Genomic DNA, 22,495 nt, shown 5'->3' with positions numbered 1-22,495 from the left:
ACAAAATGCAGCTGATGAGGTTGTTTATGTGAAAAAAATAACAGATTAATGTAACAGAACAATTTCTTTACAAACTAGCCATGAGAGTGTAGTAAAGAGTCTCTTGTTAAGGAGAAAGTAATTAGTATAAGTATACAATCACTATAAGTTAACGATCAGGTAAGCTATATTTAAGGTCACCCAGTTTTCACTTAACCAGAAATACTTTTTGAGCTGTTAATTGAAATCAACAAGTTAGCTACTAACTCACATAAAAATAAGTAAATAAATCTTGTTGTTAGTGTTCTTTATCAAGTTCATAATATTAGGAGGCAAATTACTTGCCTTCTGTGCTAAAGCTACAACATCCCAGATCCCAGATGTTGGATCCCACAGCTGATCTCACCTGTATTTACAGGAGATAAATTCACCTTGTTCAGGATTGGGCAGTTATTTGGGCTGGAGGGCCACTTTGATGAACTGTTGCAGGCCAGGTCAGCAAACCACCCCCTCCCCCCAGTAGCTAATCAAAGCTCCTTAAGTGCTCCAGGGTCTCATGGAGACTGGCTGGGACCCCTGCAAGCAGGACATGCTCAACCAGGTGCATGGGATAGGTCTACGGGTGGGCAGGTAGGGGCATCTGGGAACAGGATGGTCTGGGATCGTAACTCAGTGACAGCGTGGGGGTCAGGCCCGGAGCTGGAGCCCAGGGTATAGTCGCAATCCATTCCCCATATGGCCTTGCTCACCACCCTGCAATCCTGGCCCTAGCACTGGCTGCCTGTCCTGCTCCCAAATGCTGTTCCTTGCTCACCTGTGGCCCCATCCCATGTGCCCAGCTGAGCACACCCTGCCCTCAGGGGTTACAGCTGGTCTCAATGGAGACCCTGCTTGCTCATTCCATCCAGTGCCTCTGGCGATGGGTGCAGGCATATGGGCTGGGGTGCTCAGGCAGTGGAGCTGCATCTGCTAGTGGTAGTGACAGTAGCAGCAACAGCTGGAAGGGGGTACCCCTGCTGGGGCAGCTAGGAAGCCCAGGGTTGGCAGGCCCAAACATGCACACCATGACCCCAGGCTGCCCCCCACAGAGCACATCTAAAAGTGGATATATGCAGCTATCATAGCTATTGGAAAAACTGGTATAATATATTTCTACTACTTAATACCACCAAAGAAGTGGACAGCTACATGCTGTCTGAGCTGGAGCTTCTGAGGTCCACCTTGCAGTTCTGCCTTCTCTCCACTTCTAGTGTTGTTGTGGACCCTGCAGTCACAGTCTTTCTACAGCCCCTCTTATATAATTCTGGCTCGCCTTACTTAAAATGAGTTGGTCAATTGTGGAAGGTCCTGTGCATTCCCACAGGTTTTTTCAGTGTTGAACATAGATTCCTTGATTCCTCTCTTGTTATTGTGAAACTATGTTAGTTTGTCATAGTGCCCTTTAAATGGATTACCAGCAATCCTTAGATCTGTTTCAAATAGAATTACTTCAAAGCCAAAGTGCAATAGAGTTGCCAGAGATTTCTGTAGGAAGTTTTTATATATTGGGAATACGGTTCTCCATCTTAGGTTTTAGATGCCTTTTAAATTGAGGTAAATGATATAAATTTTAATATAAAAACCTGTAGGAACCCGAAATGTTAGTAACAAATTATTTTCTTAAGAATATTTTAAATTGAAGTAGTAGTCACATTTTAATGAGTTTTTTAAATTCTACTTATATCTGCTTAACTCTGATAGAGAGGATCATCTGGGTTGATTTATGTTTAGAGTTTGCTAAAATTTAAGGCATAATCCAAAAACCTTTTCAGTGCAATGCTAAGCAGGGATGCAGAGGCATCTTGGACAAGATGGCTATGTCTAACATTTATGGTGACTCACTGACACTTGTGCTTGTCTTTCTGTCACAGCTGAGCTTGGAGAGTGTGAGCACCCAGAACACACACCAGAACTTGTGTCTGAATTCCGGTTTACACCAAATCAGACGGAAACAATGGAATTGGATATTTTCCAGAAATGGAAAGAGTGCAGGTATGTTGCCTATAAAATGGTGTCACCTAGCAACAGATTTAATAAATGCACAGAGGATTTTTTTCCCTCTTAACTCAGACACTGTTGCACAGGCCCTTGCTTCTTGAGACCAGGAGCCTTAGTATACATGTCCTTCGGTATGTTCTAGAGCGGACAATTAGTTGGACCAGAGAGCCACTTAGGGAGTATTGGTGAGCTGTTGTGGGCCGGGTCAACATCTGCTCCCCCACCCCACCTGCAACAGCTTACCAAAACTCCCTAGGTGGCTCTGCCCTGCACTTACCCAGGTGGGGAGTGGCATCTGGGAGCAAAACAAGTGGGCCGGAGTGGGGTTGGGGTCACTGGACGGTGACAGTGCAGGGTCGGGGGCTGGGGCACAGCCACAATATGCTCCTTGCATGCCTCTGCGATGGGCAGTTCCATGGGCAGGGGCATGTGGATCGCGTATTGTGGCTCTGCCGTGGCCCCAGTCCCACACTGCCACTACCCTCTGATCCCAGCCCTGCCCCAGCCATTTTGCTCCTGGATGCCAATCCCCACCTACCTATGACCCCATCCTATCTGCCTGGCCATGCCCCCTGCCGATACAGGTTGTGGCCTTTTCTCTGTGGAGATCCCACCTTTCTGCTTTCTAGTGCTTCCAGCAGCAGATGCAGAACAGATGGGCTGGGGTGCCCAGGCAGTAGTGGAGACTGGCAACAGCAGCTGGAAGGAGCTGCCACTGCAGGGGCTGCCAGGAAACAAGTCCAGCCCTTGCCCCAGCCCCACTGTATGCCCCAAGGTGGCAGGACCGGCCACATGTGCCAGGGCTTGTGCTGCTCCCCACCTGTGGGTCAGGCAGGGCCAAGGGACCTGCTGTGGGCCAGACAAAATCCCTTGGCAGGCCAGATCTGGACTGTAGGCTATATTTTGTCCATCCCTGTTCTAGAGACACTTTGCAACCCTTGAAAGAAATGGCCAGCACTAGCATAGGGCAGGGTTGTGTGGATAAGTTGATAGCCAAAGTGGCAGCATATCAGGCTCTTGCTGAATGCACAATGGAAAAGTAAATGAGAATTCTCTGGCCTTTCAAATGCAAGGAGAGAAACCTGCCACCTTTTCATTGTTACTAAGCATGGCACCTGAAGAGATACAGATTTTCTCCCACACACTGATATCAAAGATCTGTAATCTTTTGAAAGATTGGCACTTGATGTGGGCTCCAAATTAGAATTCCACATCCAGCTCTACCATGCTGAATTGTTTGAGGGGAGGAGGGTGAAACTGAGGTGTGAACGAGGAATTGCTTAGCTCAGTCATACCTAGGTAGGGGAGTTCGGGAAATTGTATAGTATTTAAGCAAGCCTTTTATTCTGAACTAAGACACATTTCCATTTCATTTTTATAGGGGAAAGAGTCCAGCACAGGCTGAATTATGTTACTTGAACAAAGCAAAATGGTTAGAAATGTACGGTGTAGATATGCATGTAGTTAAGGTAAGATCTTCCTTCTCTATAGCTTATTTTTTGCAGACAATGATAAAGATTATAAATTGGTACTCATTCATCTAGTAATGAGTCTTTATTCCTTAAAATTCAAGAAACATACAGATTTTGTAAGATGTTTTCTAACCTATGATTTGGATTACTGTCTATATTAAGATGTGTTCTAGTAATTGCATATTGATTATTCTATCATATGCTTACTTGTAGGGAAGAGATGGTTGCGAATATGCTCTTGGACTGACGCCAACAGGCATATTGATCTTTGAAGGAGCAAACAAAATAGGTTTATTCTTTTGGTAATTTGATTTTGGTTTATATTCCTTTGTGTTAAATTATGAAATCTTTTTCCTCTTGAAATATAGAGGGTTGTGTTTTGATTTGAATGTATATGGTGATGGAGTTTCTGGTTCTGAATACTAACAATTTCTACAGGTGACTTGACCAGATCAAAAGCATGCATGTGTCAAGGAAAGTTAAAGTATTTGCTGAAAGTATAAATATATTTACCAATATGTTATGAAATTAATATTCTGCTATTTTGTCTGTCATATGCTATTTTGTTGTTTCTATGAGTTAGGTCTGTTTAATCTTCTCATATGTCTTAATTTGTTTCCTGTATAATTAGGCCTAAAATCACTAAAATGGACTTCAAAAAGAGCAAACTAACGCTTGTGGTTGTAGAAGATGATGAGCAGGTAATTTTCTTTCCTTACTTGGGGCCTGATCTAATGAAGTCCTGAGTATACTTAATTCCTGTTGATGTTTTTAACGGTTGAAGGGCTTAGCACTTAGTTGGATCAGGCCATTTTTCTTTTGTGGTAGACCCATAACTAATATCATGCATGCCTACTTCCAAAGGGGTTGTTTTTTTTGTATCTATATTTAGGGTCGGGAACAAGAGCACACGTTTGTTTTCCGGTTAGACAGTGCCAAAACTTGCAAACATCTGTGGAAGTGTGCTGTGGAACACCATGCATTCTTCAGACTACGAGCACCAGCAAACAGTAAATCTAATAGATCTGACTTTATACGGCTTGGATCACGCTTCAGATTCAGGTATTTAATGAAATAAAAACCCAGGGATCAATAGACACATGACAAATTAAAGGAACATTGCATACCAAGTTAGGAATTGACTGATTTATTTTGGGGGGTTTTTCTTCCCACTTTGCAAAGCCCATTTTGATTTCTCCAACCATGTTCAATAAGGATGAGTTCTGGTGAAATGAAGTTAAGTTTTATGGGTTTTTTCCTAGTGGTCGAACAGAATATCAAGCAACACATGGGACCAGGTTACGGAGAACCAGTACATTTGAAAGAAGACCCAGCAAGCGGTACCCATCAAGAAGGCATTCAGCATTTAAAGGTGCACATTTTTTTCAGCTCCTTTGAATAGTACATTAAACTGATTACATGACCATTCTGTTGATTAGAACAAGTGCATGTTTCAGGGTTTCTTTTCATATCAGTGACTGTATTGTGACCAAACAAAATTATGGCTCCTTTTGACTAGCAGAATAGAATGAGCCAACATCAGAAAAATCAAACAAGAGGATAGACAATGCTAAGTGCTTTTGTTTGTTTGTCTGTCTGTCTTCCACAATTTTCCTTCACTATTCTTGTCTCTTCCTTTCTCTGGTCTTTGCCTAAGGCTATAAGGTCCTGTGGCATCCTGAGAACTCAGCTGTGGTTGCAAATAATGCACAACTGAATAAGGCACACTGAAAAAAAAAAAGAATTTAAAGTAGTCTTTTTGGAAAAGAGAACAGGAGGTCTGGGGTAAAGTGGTGTGTAAGAACCTGGCTAAATTGCTTGGCCCTGCCAGACACTAATTGGTACACAAAGCTGTTTTGTTTCTGACAATAATAGACTTCAGTAACTTTGGTATAGTAGCATTCACCTATGCCTTATCTAAATTGGCCCAGGTTGTAAAGTGAGGGGTTGTCCCCTCACTGGTACCTTGATCATGAACAAGTGAGGTTGATTCTGATTTATGCTGACTAGTCTGAACCCCGGTAGCTTAGAAAAAGAAGAGCTCCCTCTCTTCATACAAGGTTATTTTAAGTCATGGAGTTGTAAGCTTTCAGGCCCTATGATCAACTAATTCTCACACAAGATAGACAATAGTAAGTGCCGCCTCTGTCCCATGTACCCAGCAGATGCGCAGCGTGTCTGTTATTTCATGCTAGGATGTGTAAATCATGAGACTTGAGGCTCAAACTCTACCATCTGGATAACTCCATGGAGGTCTGCTCAGGCTGAGATGGACACAGAAGAGGTACCAAAACCAGTAGTCCTAATCTATGCACTGCTTCTGAAACATCAAGTCTATCATTTGATGTTTTGAGGTTCCCCTAACTCCGGTATTGGAATGCCATATTCTTATCTTCTTGTACCAAAAACTGAGACGTGTAAGGATATTTTTCATGCTTACCCTCCTATTACAAACCCAGCACCCAGCTGGGACTACAGTGACATCCTTCTGAAGGTCATGGAAGCTTCTTTTGAACCACTTGTAAAATTGCATGCATATACCAGAAAACACCCCTGGTGGCAAGGGATCGCCAGTGAGCTACACAGGCATGGCCAGACCTCCTGATTGCATTTTTCTACAGGTATAAAATAGTGCTGGATCTGCGTACCAGTTTCATATCTGAGCTGGGCTTGGATTTTCACCTGAACCAATAAGTTATCCTGATACCTATAGTTTCTCCAAAACTGCACTCTGTTGCTAGGGAAGAAGAAACTTTGTATCCTGGATGTACCCAAAGCTTGACTCCATTACCTTGATTGGAACAAGCTGCACGTTTCTCTCCTACCTTAGCACCCATTTTTGACCTTTCCAAAGTCCAAGCCGTTTCATTGCTGAGAGTTGCGCAGCAAACCACAGTTTCTTCCTGCTATTGGCTCAGTTGGTTAGCCTTTCCTTTTGACCATCATCACTCATCCACTGGGATATAGGCCACATCTGCTCCCCATTTCAGGATTTCTGCTCTCTGAAGGACTGTCTACCCTATTCCACTACAGTGCCTATCAACATTTTATTGAGATGTACTCTCTATCTTTGAAGCTGCAAGGTGAAGCAACACCTGACTTATAGGCAAGGCAAGCTCAAAATAACAGTACCCCCAATCGTGCTTTGGCTTGATATGAGCTCCTCATACTTCCTGCTGTGGAATCCAAATTGAGTTTAAAATCATGTAAGAATGGAAGGTAAGAGTAAAGACTGCTTCTCACTTGTATGACTATATGAGGTCATACCCAAGGCATAAGACCTTGCAGACCCCTGACACATACTGCTCTTCAAAAATACCAGTCATACCTCCATAAGGATCCACATAAGCCACAGCACCTCCAAAAACCCAGGGGTACTGAAGGAACGGAATTTTTCTCTTTCAAAAACTTAAAGGTTTACCTTTTCTTTCCTTTTTTAAGGAAACAATCCGGGCAAAGTTGCACAACTGTGGTAAGTACGTTTTCACAGCTGTTGCTTGACAATGATTTTTAAGAACTTGTTTCTGCATTGAGGTTAGCTACAAAGAATTGTGCGTATGTCAGGAGTCCTGCCAGTTTGTTCAGTATTGACCAGCCCCTGCTAAGGGCTAATTATGAAACATTCTGTGTGTTCTGGTTTCCTTCATATTGAGCTGCTTTTCCTTTTATTTGGAAGTAAGAACAAAATTAAGCTTATTTCTTACCCATCTTCTTGCTATTTTGTTGATTCTCCAGCACTATCTGTATCGGCTTCATACATTATAATAAAGTGTCTTTTCTTTTTCCACCAATCATGTTCTTTGACTATTGTGGTATAAACACAATGTTGCAGAACAAAGGATAGGTTTGTTTGAATTTGTGAAATTGGATTCATATCCTGTAATGCCTCTCAAAAATACAGCAGTGAACTACATAAAATTGAATTATGGGCGTTTTTTACCGAGTAAGTATTTTCAGGTAAAATAGGTAAACTGCTCATTTTCATTACACAATTGATTGAAAGAAGGGTTATGCAGAACCACACTAATAATCCTGCTATTGCTTAGTCTGCACTGTGCAACTGAGCTTTTATTCTTAATATATCACATTAGGAAAATTGTAGTGATGGCTCAGAAAGCACATATGGTCGGAATCTCTGTTTGCTGGTTGTTATAACTATTGATAAATGTATCCTTTGAGCTGCTTTTTCTTGTGCCTTTTTTGTTCTTCAATTAGAATTGTTTTAAACCTATCTCACTGTATGGTTAAAAAAAATCAAACTTGCTGAGAACTTGTATTCATAACTGCTTTTACAGACTTGATAAATGTGCTTGCTTAGGGTAGTTAATCCATAATAAACAAGCGATTGCCACATGGTCTGGCTCAGCATGTGGCCACACTTAGTGCATGCTTAAACACAAAGTAACTAAGTGAGCCAGCTTGCACTTTGAGTGCTTTGAGGAGGGGCGGGAACAGGAAGACGGCAGTATCAGACATAAATCTTGTAGGCCAGCCTTGATTTGCAGAGTCAGTCCAGCAAGCCAGAGAACTTGGGGATGCAGCCAGAGGTAGATGGAGACTACTGCAGATTTGTGGTTCTGGAGCCTTGCCAAATGTGGCCATTAGCGGTAGGTGGGCAAGTGAGAGAAATACAACACTGCAGCTACCTAGTTCTCTGCCACTGTGCACCTCTACTGCAATAAGCAGCTGCCTGGCCTGCAGCCCTTTATCCCACAGCTGCTGCCACAGTGGCTGCTTTAGCTGCTGTCAGTCCGTGCCCTGGGTTGGATTTGGACCATGAGGAACCCCTATGGTCTGGATCCAGCCCTGGGCTTCAGGTGAATTTGATACCTGTACTCTTTACAACATTTCATATCCAACTTACTGTGCATTTATACCCTGTATAGAGAGGTCGTTAATCTAGAAAAGCAATGTCACTTCTAGGAACCATTTTAGTAATCTGGAATGTTTGGAAATGTTAACGGTCCTTAAAGACTTTGACCCTGTACTTCCACAACTTTCCATATGTAAACAGACCCACTGAAGTCAACAGTGTTATAATGTCACATATGTATGTGGCTGTCTGTAGGATTTGGGGCGTATACAGCTGTAGTGCTCCTCCCCATTTAGGGGCAGAAAAGGCTGAAATGAAATTGTTATTAGCAGAAGACCTAAAATGATGGTGGAAACACATCTCTGATACCCCTCAAGGCCTTAGGCCTCAATTCTGCGTGTGGTTCCATAAAAGTGCCTGTTGCCTTCCAAAAGAAGACCTGGTGGGACTCTATTTATTTGCAGGTTTTTCCCTGCCAATTAGGGGAGCCAGCTCAGGGTCAAGGTCTTACTCTTGATTGTCCACATTGTATACCAAATCCTCTATTAATTTCCTTGTTGCTGTTCTCAGTCTCAGTGATGCAAAAACTATTTTTGTCCTTTTTCTTGTTTCAGTGCTAAAAATAATCCTGAAGTCCATAACTACCAGGTAAGAATAACAGCTGCTGTAGAAAATTATTGACTTGTAATATGTGTTGATTGTGAGAGGGAGTAGGAGGGTGGAGACAAATGGCTCTGTCACTACTTTTGCTTCTTCCTGGCTTAGGTGTCCTCTAGGCTACAGGGACAGTTATCTCCATCATAAGGGGAGGATGAATCTGAGTTGAAGCAGTCCCTTGAGACTGCCTTGTGTTGCCCAGAATCTCTGCAGCATTCCGTGCTGTGGCTTTGCTCCCAACATGCCTTGCAGCAGGACTTGCTGGAGAGGGTCCACCATGTTCACCTATGCTCCCTTGGTTGAATGTAGTGTGCTTACTCCCACTTAATTCCTGCCTATTAATCCAATGCGCAGCTACCAGAGCAGAAGGAAAGCTCTGACCCTGATTTTGTACACTCTGCTAACAGTCCTTATTTCTGAAGGAGCAAAATATATTTCTAATTCAAAGTCAATGAATGTCTGAGAAATGAGATACTTGTTTTCATGAAAAACCTCCCCAGCAATTAATTTTCACTGTCACTGTCTCATCTGTGCCACTGACTTTGATGGTAAATGGAGACATTCGGGGAGGTTAGACCGCATTAAGAATGGCCACCTGATCTAACTTATTTCACCCACATGCAGACCGTACAGTTAGATCCCTAGTTAGGTCGATCTAAGTGAAAACTACAAAAGTTCCAGAAAGGTTAGATTGGCCAACAAAGGGCTGACCCTGTCTAATTTCTACCTCAGAGGTGCCCTAAGGTTAGGTTGAGTGTACAGGTAGACTGATTTAACTGAACTTCTATACAGGTTCCAAGCAGAGCCCCAGGGCTGGAAAAGCCCAGCCATTGACCCTAGCCTCAGGGCTGCACTTTTCCAACCCCATCCTCCCCACTCGACCCCCAAACCAGGCTGTTTTTAGCCCCCCGCCTGCCCCTCTCACCCCCAGACAGACCAATATATATATATATATATATATATATATATATATATATATATGTCTGTAGCAACGAAATACCTCTGGTTGTCAATTGCTCTGAAAATTGCATTTACCACCAACAACTAGTAAAGTGTATAAAATAGCTATGTGATTTATTGCAGAAAAATAGACATCACACAAGAAAAACTGTTACATTTGGAAGACAGCATACAAAAGAAAGTAGCAGAAAAAAACCTCATCTTGTTTCTCTAGCTAGAAACAATTCTTCAATTAGCACCTGTACCCAGCAGTACCCTTCAAAATGTTTTCCTTAGACAGCAGTTCTGCAACCTTATCAGATTATCCCATCTTTTCCTAACTGGAGAACCAGGAAATTTCCCCATAAACATAGGGATTCCCTAAGCAATGTATTGAAAATTATGAAAATAAAGAAATACATTCATACCAATGAAACCCATAGTTCATATAAACATAAAAATGATAACACTGAATATAGCTAGTGTTAAGCTGTATAGAGAGAATAAACACCATAATAATAATTCTGATTTGGGGAAATATCTATGTATAACACACAATATACCTCCAAATAAACCCTGCAGTTGAGTTTATCTGTGACGCAGTCGTTTTTTACCCAGCTGTAATCACGAAATGTGCCAGTAGCTGGGACAGTCCTGGGTTTTACAGTCATTTCACCTAAGAGGCTTCATGCTTGCCAATGTTTGAACAAGTGACATGATGTAAAACCTTTACAAGTATCCCCTTTCAGATCCCAGATCCTTTGTCATACACTGCTATCTTCAGTCTATGACAGACTCCATTGTAGAGGGCTGTTATATGTAGAGGTATACTCTTCCAATTTTTTTTTTCCTTTTCCACAGAAAATTAATCAAGTACAGTAAGATTTTAATCATGACACAATAGCATAATCAAGGTTAATATTTTACTTTCAGGCACAGTATCATCCTAATATACATCCTGCACAACCACACTGGCATCCGCATACGCCTGTGAATATAAGGTAAGCTGTATGCTTTGCTTCTTATTTTTCTCGATTGGATTAGAGCAAGAGTTGGCAACCTACAGCCCACAGGTTGGATCCAGTCAATATAACCTTTGGATCCAGCCCACGGATTTGGGGCTTCAGCGGCAGTCAGCAGCAAGGGGCACCTTCTTCAGGTGCTTTCCCTGTGTTGTCAGAGGGACAAGTGATGGCTGCAGCAGCAGGGGACTAAGCGCCCGCTGCCGAGTCCCAGGTTGGGTCATTACAAATCTGCAAAGGTTGCTTATCTCTATATTAGACCTATGATAAGGTGTTAGGCAGTGTAGAAAAAAATGAATGGTAGGTACAATATTAAAATGCATTAATTTAGTTTCTGTTTTGTGCATTTTAAGTCTGCTAAACTTCTTGCAAGGAAGTTGATAGTTTGTTTGGGTTTATTTTTAAGGTATAGTTTAACCTGTAATTCTAGGATTTTGTTTTCCTTTTAACAGTGGATTTCCATAGGTGGTACATCTGGCTGAGAAATGTTTACTAGCTTCAGTAAAATTAATTTTATCTCAGTTAGCATTTAATCTCACCAGCTAGTAAAGCATGGTTTTTTAGGATAGGGTTAAATTAAGAGATGTTCAGTAACTTTTTCTTCTCCTGCAAAAACTCAAATGGAAAATTCCAGTGCTCTCCTATTGAACATTGGTATATTTGGTAATAATACCTTAAAAATACCAAATATATTAATAATACCTCCTAAAGCATAGTTCTTCATAGCAATGTGAGTATATAATTTACACCATACAGCATTATAATGGTAATGGGTAGTAATTAAATGAAAATAAGACTGCATCAAATTCCATCTGAATTTAAATTAATTATATTTTGTGTGGGTGCATTAACACATGCACACATGCAATACCAAAATTAGAGCTTTTTTCAGGTAAACACAACTTATTTTCACTGGACTTCATGGTTAGAGAGTGTGTAGGACTTTCAGACACACATTGTACTGACTTGACTGAAAAATATGGCTCTTGACATTTTCTCCTTGTTTCATGCCAGTATGCTTAGATCAAGTCACTCCTGCAGAGGGTTGGTGATAGTGTGATTGAGCTGTGCAGGTGAGAGTGGCCTGGGAGAAAGAACAGTCTGGTCTGAGTGCAGCTTTGAAGCAGCAGAAAGGAGGCATGAAGTTTGGGATCTCAGGAGATGCCCAAATTTATGCATTTTTAGCTCAAAATACTTAGCTAGTAGAATTAAAATATGTAGAGGGAAAGACTTGAAGCAGATTGTTACGTAAGTTAAACTTGAGTGTTAAAAAAAAAAAAAAAATATGTCCTGACTCTTGTCTGTCTAGAGTAATGCTTTTTTAAAGCCATTTTTTAATTTTCTCTTTATAAGTTCTATTTTATTATTACTTTTAAAGCCATGGCATTTTCCCTTAGACTAGCTAGTGTTACTAAAAGCAGAAACATGTGTTGGGATGCCCATAGACAGCATTCTTTTTCAGCAAGGACTAAGGTTGTTAAAAGTAACTACAATGAAAGACAAACAATGGTACTTTGACAACTAGACCTAGAAACCCAGTAACCTTCATAAGGACCCAATCTCACATACTGTCTCTCAGCTCAGCAATTCTGGAAGGTGCTAAACAATCCAGCCCTATCTTTAATTTGAAGTGTGTAAGAAAACTTGGAGTTAACTTGGCTGTTCATGGCAGAAGATAAAGCATAAGTTAAAAGCTTCGGTGGATTTGAGTAAGAGTGCTCAGATGCTAGCAGTATCAAGCCTCAAGTACATGCAACACCCTCTACTGGGCTTGGTATGTAGCCTATATAAAAGAAAGCAAAATATGGAATACTCTACTCTTTTAACAAAACTGAAGGAAGGGGAAAACAGTGCAGGAACACTTCTGCCTGTTTATTAATGCAGTTTTCAAATGTAATTTGGTCTGCAATTTCTCGCTTAAATTATTATTGTAGGAATGAATTTTGTCACAAAGTGTAACCAAGTTTAGCTGTCATATGCAACTTTAAGATTCATAACCGAGGTTACCCTTAAACACAAAGCAAAATCTACTGCTTTTTTTTTTTTTTTTTTAATATCAGCCTACTTGGCTTTTATACTTTAAAATTAACAGTTATCAGTTATAGCATGCAACGAATGTTTCTGAAAATTCATGCAACTTTTTAAGTACCTTAAGCAAAAAATCTTTTAAACTTCATAATTTACTTTTTATCTTGTTGCTTAAAACCACTCTTTGAAGTAATTTTTAGTGATTTGGCATTTTATATCATCAGGAAGCTTAATGGAGTGCATGGTGGTAGTAGTTGCAAGCACAAGTATGCAAGAAACTTTAGGAAAAGGATTTTTAGTTTGCTAGTTTTCCAGTTTTAGTGTAAATTTGTAGGCAAATTTTTATTTTAAATGTAATCATTGGAAGACGTTTTGTTTTAGCAAGGTGGATGTGTTTTATATCTTACCTATTAAGTGCAACTAATTCTATCTATGTTGAGCGAATGGCTGTATATATGGAAGGATAATTGATTATTATCTATCCTAATTTTTAAGGCTTTGATAAATATTTTCATGAGTCAATGATTTTATGATTCTGCATTTCTTTTTATCTGTTGTAACTTATTCAGCCTTGCTGTAGCTAAACTCCCACTCCCTGTGGATTCAGTAGCATTCATGGATGAGTCTTTGATTTTAATATTTGATAAAAAAGATACTCTAAAACTGCTGTGCACACATGATCTGATCCAAAGCCCACTGATATCAATGAAAAGACTCACATTTGCTTTGATGGGCTCTACCTCAAGCCCATGGCTCTCTCATCGCTTCCTTCCAGTACCATTCACTCTTCATCAGTCTGTATGCACATTTAGACCCTATCTATAAACTCATGTTACTGTATTTCACTCATTATTGTAAGTTAACTTCCACCTCTCACTAACCAATAACTGTGCAAATGGTACAGGCCCCCCTATCATGATGACAGGCCATATTGGAAACCACCCACAAATGGAGATGACATCAATTTACAATATATCCAGGAACAGAACCAGAAGAATTTAAGAGGAAACCAAAGTGTGGTGTACCAAGATAAACTCATGACAACCCTTTGAGAAACTGAATCATCATAATCTCACCTACCATCTTAGATCATCACTACATCCCATAAGCATTGTCTGTCTACATTATGTGAAAAGTATATGGTGTAAAAAGTGCGCGTCTTAATCTGTAGAGTCATCTTGTTTAGTGTTTCTAGTCAATCCTGAAAAAAATATTATACAGTATTTTCTTTAAAATAAAAAAAAAAACAAGTGTGAAAACAGGTCAGAGGTTACTTTGACCTAATTTCTGAAACATTTAAATGATGATAAAATGTATCAAACACTTCCAAGTTTTACATTACCCTTTAAATTTAATTATTAAGAAATAACTGGGTATAGTGCTATAAACCACCATGCCACACTAATTAATTTTATTATATTGTTTTATTTATGAGCCAGACTAAAAGGATAAGGATTTGAGAAGCTTAGTTTCTTAAGTGATGCATAACCGGAGGTTTGTATTTGCAAATAGAATCAAAATTCATGTTAGCAGTTAAAATGACTTGTGTGGCCAGTGACAAAGGGAGCCTGCTGACTTAATCAAAGATGTACTTTTTTCCAAAATAAAATTATAGGTGCTTGTTTAACTATAAAAAGAAGTATTGGGGGAAACACTATACTTTTAAGCTTTGTAGAATACATTTATTCCTACTCTTGATTTATTGATTTGTCAGTTAGAAGTTGCATACTATACCTAAATCTAGTATTTGCTGCTATAAATACGGAAACGTAAAAAATAAAAAAATAAAAATAAGACCTTAATAATGGGTGCTGTTGTCTTCATCTGATTTTCAAAATGTAATTAGTGCAAACCATAAAGATGCGTACAGCTATCTTGTGAATTTTTTTCTCTGAGAGAGTGATTCAAGAGCTGCCTTATAGTCAATCAGTTACATGGTGGGAGGCTGCTAAATCTAAATAGTAATAAAAAAGTTAGACTTCTGCGAAGTTGAATGTATATTTTGAAAACTTTAGGCCCTCATATAGATGTAACTGGTGTTTTGATTGCTTTTGCTTTGTAATCTAGGAATCATGGTGCCATCTTCATTTACTTTTTCATTTTAATTTGACCTTACTGTGGTCCTTTGGAGTTTGGACTGAAGTAAATCTTTATTTGGAATATTTTAAACTGTAATAGTTTTTAACTTTGATTTTAAGAATGTATAAACAGGGCTAACCCTGAGTATTTTTTCAGAGCAAATTTGATAGTACATAACTTTTTGTAAAGTATATTTGTTTACAAATGCTATCTTTAACATTTGTTTTTGATCTTCCTTGTATGTGCTAAGTACAAATAAAAAAAAAATCTCCATTTTCTTGTTTTTGTTTTGACACATTATTTATGTTTCAATTTTGTGTGTGTGTGGAAATTAAGGGCATGATAGACTGCTGTGTTACTCCAGTTTTACCCCGAGTCACACCATTGTTACTATGTTGTAATAGTGGAATGATGCTGCTTTGAATCAGGTTTTGCAGTGGAATCCAGTAAAAAAAATTCTCCAAAAGCACAATGTACTGTGAAGTGAAAATGTTGTATTACTCATAGTCTAAACCGTGTTCATTATTTCAAGTTTTCTACACTTAGAAGAACTCAGTTGGGGTTTTGGTTTTTGTTTTATAGAACTTCAAGTGGGTTTTTTATTTTGAGGTTTTTTTATAAATACCATCTGGAATCAAGCATTGGTTCTGCATGCAGAGCATTCTTTCTTTTTTTTGTTGTTATTGTTGCATAGGAGGCTGAAGAAGCTTTGAGTGAGTGATCTTTGATTAGAAGGCTAACATGAGGCCCCTCACAGCACAGAAGTGCCACTTCAGCTCTTGTGCAAACTTGAATGGTACCATGGTCTTGTGAAGAATCTGTATAGGAGGGTGGATTGCACCCTTTATGACTCACTAGCAGTTTTCCTCCAGCTGCTGAAGGGGCAAGCACTTACCTTATTCCTTTTCTTTAGAAGAAATGTAGGTCCCCTATTTCTCCTCTTGTTAATGTACATTTTAAAAACTTAGAATATATTCAGGGAGTTTCTATAAAATTATCACCCTTTTTCTGTTCAGAAAATAGAGCTAGGGAATACGTCATTAATAGCCTTTGGCTGTTAGAAATACAACTCACTGCTTGTATACCTGCTCAGTGTGGAAAACCTGAATGTAAAATTCTGTGCGTTTTGTTCCTTTTTTAATTATTTTTTATTGTTGTTTAGTTAATTTACCTGCTAAAGAAAGTAAAAACTAACTACTTGGAAGCTTCTGCCTGTTATGGACTAGCCAATTGCCATCATGAATGATGGAGTGTTTCAGGGAGTATTTACATGTGCCACTCGCCCTTCAGGGCTGGCCAGGTAAATCGGGGGCGGGCAACTATTTTGGGCGGAGGGCCGCTTACCGAGTTTTGGCAAGCTGTCGGGGTCCACAAGGGTAGCTCCACCCCTTGGCAGGTGCCGCACCCCCAGGTTGTCATCTTGTGACTGGAAGTCCAGCCCCCTAACCCCTGACCTTTGCCACAAGAAGTCCCTGCCCTTGCCCCTGGAACTAGACTTTTCAGCAAGGGGTTTTGCCATCTTGGAAGCAGAAAAATACCAAATTATATTCTAAAAAGGAAACCTCTACAGCGTTCATTAATTTTATTTCAAAAAATATTTTTGTCCAGATTTACATGTGTTTGTGTAGTGTACACGGAGGTGATTGCACAATAGCTTAAAATGAAGTCTTACTCTTGTATACTGTGGGGATGGGTATTGATTTGTGGGGGGCTGTGGGTGTGTGTGGATATGTGGGGTGTGGGGGAAGGGTGGCTGGGCTATGTGAGGGGATGTGGTTGTGGGGGTCTGTGTATGTCGCAGTGCAAGGCAGGTGTGGGTACATGTGTATGGTGGGGTGTGCGTGTGGGACTCACCCTATGAACACATCCCCCCACAGACTCTGCCCTTGCCCACACACACACTCTCTCTCTCTCTCTTTCTCTCTCTCCCCCCCCCACCCTGCCTGCACCCACATGCACATACTCTGCCCCTGCCTTCACACACATCCACACTCTGCCCCTGCCTGCACATGCGTGCACCCCTACACTCTGGCCCTGCACCCCGCCACACTGCCCCTGCCCATATGCACCCACATTCTGCCCCTATACACATGTACCAGTGGGGCTTCATGCTCCTCTGTCTGGTGATGCAGCCTGGAGCCATGTGGTGCTAGAGCAGGGCTGGGGCAGGAAGCAGGGAATGGCTGGGGTTGGGCTGGGCTGCTCAGTCCGCTGAGAACTCCCCTGGGCCCTACTGCCCTTGGCTCCTGTCAGCTTTGAAAGGCTGCCAGGGGCAAGTAAATATTAAACTCTAACAGCTCCCTCCACCTCTGTCTCCTTGCCTGGGGAAGCGGAGCCCACCCAGCCAATCGCTGCCGGACCTCTCGGGAGCATGAGCACTTGATCAAAAGTGTCAGTGGACTGACACTGGCTCCACAATATGAATCCCCATATGTCGTACGTTTGACACCCCTGCTTTAATTAACATTTATAAACCTTCCAATTAGCTTAGGTAAATAAATGTTTGTTTATTTGTTTGTTTGTTTGTTTTCCACTGAATGCAAAGGTAGCAAATTTTGAGGAGCGCCCACTCTCCTTTGTCTCATTTGTGCCTGTTTTTCACCCTGCTTTTGTGCCTGTTTTAAACACCTACAGTGTGGCTTGTATAAGTTGTATGTGCATTTGTAGAAAAGCTCTTTGAAATCTTATTCTCTCTTAATCTTAGAAGTGATCATAAAATGCCATTGCCGCAAATTAGAGTGAAATACTATATTAGGTGTTGCAAATGACATTGGTCTTGTGCTCTAAGTCTGCAGTGGTCCGGATGTCCAGTGCTGGAACAGAACTTAGTGCATGCAGGAGGGTTCAGAAGCATCTTCCCATCACTTATCTGCATAACTTTTTCCCAAATCTAAGGATGTGGCCAGCTCGGTGCAGAAGACAGAGCACTCACTCTGCTTAAATCTCACTAATCTGAAATGAAGCATTACTGGCCTGAAAAAAACACTATAGAGCAGAGTCGGTAATCTTTTCTGGCTGTGGGCCAAAACTACCTACTTTGGATCATGAGTAGGTGGGTGCTAGGACCCAGCTGCAGGTGGCATTTATCCCTACAGTGGCCCCTGCTGCTGAAGTTTCACATCCATGGGCCAAATCCAGTGATTCTGTGGGCTGGATCTGGCCTGCAGACCATATTTTGCCAACCCTGGCTATAGAACTATAAGCCTCTGTCTACCCTGATCTCATCATGAACTCACTGATATCGGACACGTCCATTTATTGCATCTGACAAAGTAGGTTGTAAGTTGTTGCATATGAAAGCTCATGCCTCTCTGAACCAATTAGTCTAGGAGTGCCTATACACATGCAGAGAGGCTGCTTGGGCATACTGTAATTATAGCATATTGGAGCAGACTCAGTCAAGTCCACTGCAGTGTGGCAATTACTGTACTCCAGGAGACTCCAGCACCAAGTGTATCAGCATCCGTGTGCTGAAGAATGGCAGCACGGCTGCTTTAAATAAAGCTTATTGAACGGGCTTTAGGTAAAGCACCCCGCCACCATTTTTTAGTGTGGGGACATTGACACACATGACATTCCGGGCGTTTTAATTAAAGTGCCTCCCCCCTACTCCCAGAACGTGTATATAAATGCCTTATGGTGCCACCCTGCCCTGCCTTCTGCCTGACTTCAGACTAACACGGCTAACTACCTTCCTCTAGTCATGGACTTGAGTCATAAAGCTAGCTATTCCAAGTCTGTAACACAGGTCAAGTTCATGGCACCTTGTAGCAGTAGCACATGGCCCTGACACTGGAGACTAAAGGCTGGGAATATGAGCTCTAACACTGAGATAAATGGCATCTCCTAGATTTAATGGGTGTTTGTACACATGCTTGCGCCACAGTGCCAGGTGCTTTTAAAAGCACCCGGCGCTGCAGCATGTGCATTTGTATAAATGGTGAAATGTGTCTCAGCACTGAGAAAATGGCAGCAGTGTGCTTTTGAACTAAAACACATTATTTGATTAATTGAGTCTCCTCTGACATGCTACATCTCTAGTACATAAGAGCAGACAAATAAATGTTTATAAATGCAGAATCATTTTGAGCATGAGGTCTTTCAGTTTGCATTGTTTTCTCAAGCTCTTGATTGCAAACTGCTTTGTCAGCAGAAACACAAACTGCATACTGAAGATACTTCATGTGCTATAATGGCACAGCTATCAATCTGCAGCTTGCACTCTGACAGAGAGAACTGAGTTCTGCCAAACGTTGGCCAAAGTGCAATCTTATCATGTCTGGATAGTGATCTCAAAGACTGTAGAATCAAGTGAAGCATCTAGTATGACTCCCTTGTCTCTCGATCATAAATCAATCTGTGAAAGACTCTTCTCTCAGCCTGGAAAAAAATTAGAGTTAAGAGTTCACAAATAATCTGGTGAGTGGAACTTATGCTGATGACCAGGATCCCGATCAAAGGAGCTGATGCATTCGATTCTCTTTCTTTTTTTTTCCAGCACAATTACTCTAATGTGGATTAGGTGCACTTAATAGTGATAGAAATATTTCCTGTAGTTAGAAGACACAGGAAGCCATAACTGAACAGTGTATATAGGGTTTTTTGTTTTGTTTTTGTATTTTAAGTAAATGGTTCTCTGTGTACTCCACTTGCTGGGTCCAGAAAAAGTCTGAGGTCTGTGCTAACTGTCTGGAATGAGCAGCACGGCAACACAGGTATGGTAAGGTAGGGATTCAGAGCCCATTTAAGACTAGTTAACTTTTGTTGTGCTTCAGATCTCAAGTAGAGGGCTTAGTAATGGGATTTCTTTTTACATTATGATGTGGGGAAGTGAGAGAGCAGTGTAACAAGTTATTGCTATTGTTGAAGCATTGGGCAGGTGTTAGTGCTGATTGCTAGCCAGAGAGCTTGTCCAGCTGCAGGGACATTGGGTTATAATTGCATGTTAACAGAAAAGTATTATTTAAAACAAAAAAAAAATTCTGTGGCTTGTTGGGATGGCAGCTCCACTCTAAAACATTTTCAGCTGGGGATCCTTGCCTGGGTGAGAAGCTGACCTGAGTTAGTATTGCTAGTGAGGAGAGGGTATATTTATTATGCTTGTCCTGAAGGATGAAGACCACTGGAGCTCAGAAATGTTTCTGTTGCATAATAACAGGCTTTCATGTCCCATTTTATTGCTGTTTTGAAATTACATGGGACAAATAATTGTTTATTGACAGGCAATTAAATATCATTAGTTTTCCTTTAGTTGAAACCCTGTAGAGAAGGGAAAACAGGCTTTGGGCCTGCCTAGTATGGGTTTTTTTAATCCTTTTGGGGAGATTAATTTGCACGCTGGCTTTGGTTAAAAAATAATTTTATCCATTTTTATGTAGGGTTGTATTAGTGCAGAAAATGAGGGGGGGGGGGAATGTCCTTTGTTTTCATTTGTTTTGAATCGATGTATTGGTGCTTTATCAGAACATGGTTTGCCTTGGGAAGAGTGCTATAGTAACTAATTACAGGTTAATATCAAACTTCACTCTTGCATCTCTTGAATTTAATTTTTCTGCAGTTTATGTTTAAATAATTTTGTACGATAAATCCTCTTCGCTCCCGCCAAAATTTAGAGTTCCCCAGGGTGTGATTTTTTTTCCTGTTCCATTTTTGCTTGGCTGGCTCTGGGCCTACTGCTGATATTATCTGTATGCCAGTCCCATACCTTCATTTACTACGTTCCCAGGCAAATGAATAAGTTTTATGATGTCCTTACCTTTCCTTCAGAGGTACCGAGTCTTTCCATGTCAAGAAGAGACTAGTAACGCAGGGATCAAATTCATACAACGGTCCTACCCGTGAAGATAAACCAAAAACTTTTATTTTCTTCCCCATGAAAGTAGTCATTGATCATTCTCATGCAATAAAGCCTTTTCCAAATATTCTGCTCCAGCCAAGATTTGGCAGATGGTTGGTATTTACACAAACCAAGCTCTCTTTCCAAGATCATTTCCTCTTTTTCCCATATTGGCGGGGGTCATAGCAGGGCCCCTGGCACGGCTCTATGAGTGCTCGTGGGGCACTGGCCAGGTACCAGAGGATTGGAAAAGGCCCAATGTGGTCCCCATTTACAAGAAGAGGAGAAAGGAGGACCTGGGCAATTATAGGCCAGTCAGTCTTAAATTATCAAGGAGCACATCTGCAAGGGCCCAGCAGGGGAGGTAATGCTCAGGGGCAACCAACATGGGTTCATTGAGGGCAGGTCCTGCCCGACTAACCTGGTTTCATTTTATGATCAGGTCACAAAGTCCCTGGCCGAGGGTGTCGGGGTAGATGTCATCTTCCTGGACTTTAAGAAGGCCTTTGACATGGTTTCTCACCACATTCTCTTAAAAAAAACTTGGTGACTGTGGCATTGATGCCTACACAGTCAGATGGGTGGCAAATTGGCTAGATGGTTGCACCCAGACAGTGGTGGTGGATGGGTCATTTTTGACCTGGAGGGATGTGGGCAGTGGAGTCCCCCAGGGCTCGGTCCTGGGCCCTGTACTGTTCAACCTCTTTATCAACGATCTGGATGTGGGTGTGGAATGCACGCTGTCCAAATTCACTGATGACACCAAGTTGTGGGGCGAGGTAGGCACGCTGGAGGGGAGGGACAGAATCCAGCTAGATCTAGACAAATTACAGAGGTGGGCGGATGAGAATAGGATGGAATTCAACACAGACAAGTGCAGGGTGCTGCATCTAGGGAGAAGGAACCAGCAACACGCCTATAGGCTGGGGAACACCCTTCTTGTCAACATGGTGGCAGAAAGGGATCTTGGAGTCATTGATTTCAGGATGAACATGAGCTGCCAATGTGAGAAAGCAGTCAGTAAGGCTAACCGCACCTTGTCGTGCATCTACAGATTCATCACAAGCAGGTCCAGGGAGGTGATCCTTCCCTTCTATGCGCAGCATTGATCAGGCCACAGTTGGAGTACTGTGTCCAGTTCTGGGCACCGCACTTCAAGAAGAATGTGGCTAGCATTGAGAGGGTACAGAGAAGGGCCACTTGCATGGTCAAGGGGCAGTAGGGCAGGTCCTATGAAGAGAGGCTAAAGGGCCTGAACCTGTTCAGCCTCCACAAGAGAAGACTGAGAGGGGATCTGGTGGCCGTTTACGAACTCACCATAGGGGGACCAGCGGGAATTGGGGGAAGCTCTGTTCCCCTTGGGTGCCACCCAGGGTTACTAGGAATAATGGCCACAAATTGTTAGAGAGAAGGTTCAGGCTGGACATCAGGAGACATTACTTTACAGTTAGAGCTGCCAGGCTCTGGAATGGGCTCCCAAGTGAAGTGGTACTCTCTCCTACCTTGTGGGTCTTCAAGAGGAAGCTGGACATATTTGACTGGGGTGATATGATCCTGGCACCCATTCCTGCCCAGGGCAAAGGGGTCGGACCTGATGATCTGTTTAGCTTCCTTCCGATCCTAAGTACTATGA

General features: G+C 41.5%; 1 protein-coding gene across 4 annotated transcripts in view; it reads left to right on the top strand.

Annotated features, from left to right (window-relative positions):
* Positions 1 to 22,495, top strand: part of EPB41L4B (erythrocyte membrane protein band 4.1 like 4B) — a 303,377-nt gene that overhangs the window by 147,351 nt on the left and 133,531 nt on the right. For 3 of the 4 annotated variants that reach the window (XM_059728506.1, XM_059728508.1, XM_059728507.1), the window contains exons 7-15: positions 1,890 to 2,010; positions 3,398 to 3,485; positions 3,702 to 3,790; positions 4,120 to 4,189; positions 4,381 to 4,550; positions 4,751 to 4,860; positions 6,930 to 6,960; positions 8,916 to 8,949; positions 10,831 to 10,898. In XM_059728506.1, the coding sequence (XP_059584489.1) occupies positions 1,890 to 2,010; positions 3,398 to 3,485; positions 3,702 to 3,790; positions 4,120 to 4,189; positions 4,381 to 4,550; positions 4,751 to 4,860; positions 6,930 to 6,960; positions 8,916 to 8,949; positions 10,831 to 10,898 (781 nt within the window). Of the gene's footprint in view, positions 1 to 1,889; positions 2,011 to 3,397; positions 3,486 to 3,701; positions 3,791 to 4,119; positions 4,190 to 4,380; positions 4,551 to 4,750; positions 4,861 to 6,929; positions 6,961 to 8,915; positions 8,950 to 10,830; positions 10,899 to 13,851; positions 15,304 to 22,495 lie in introns of those variants that run through there. The other variant, XM_059728509.1, reaches the window with a different exon arrangement.

This window comes from Alligator mississippiensis, chromosome 5 (assembly GCF_030867095.1).
Source record: "Alligator mississippiensis isolate rAllMis1 chromosome 5, rAllMis1, whole genome shotgun sequence".
Classification (NCBI taxonomy): domain Eukaryota; kingdom Metazoa; phylum Chordata; order Crocodylia; family Alligatoridae; genus Alligator; species Alligator mississippiensis.
This window is presented reverse-complemented; position numbering and strand designations above follow the sequence as displayed.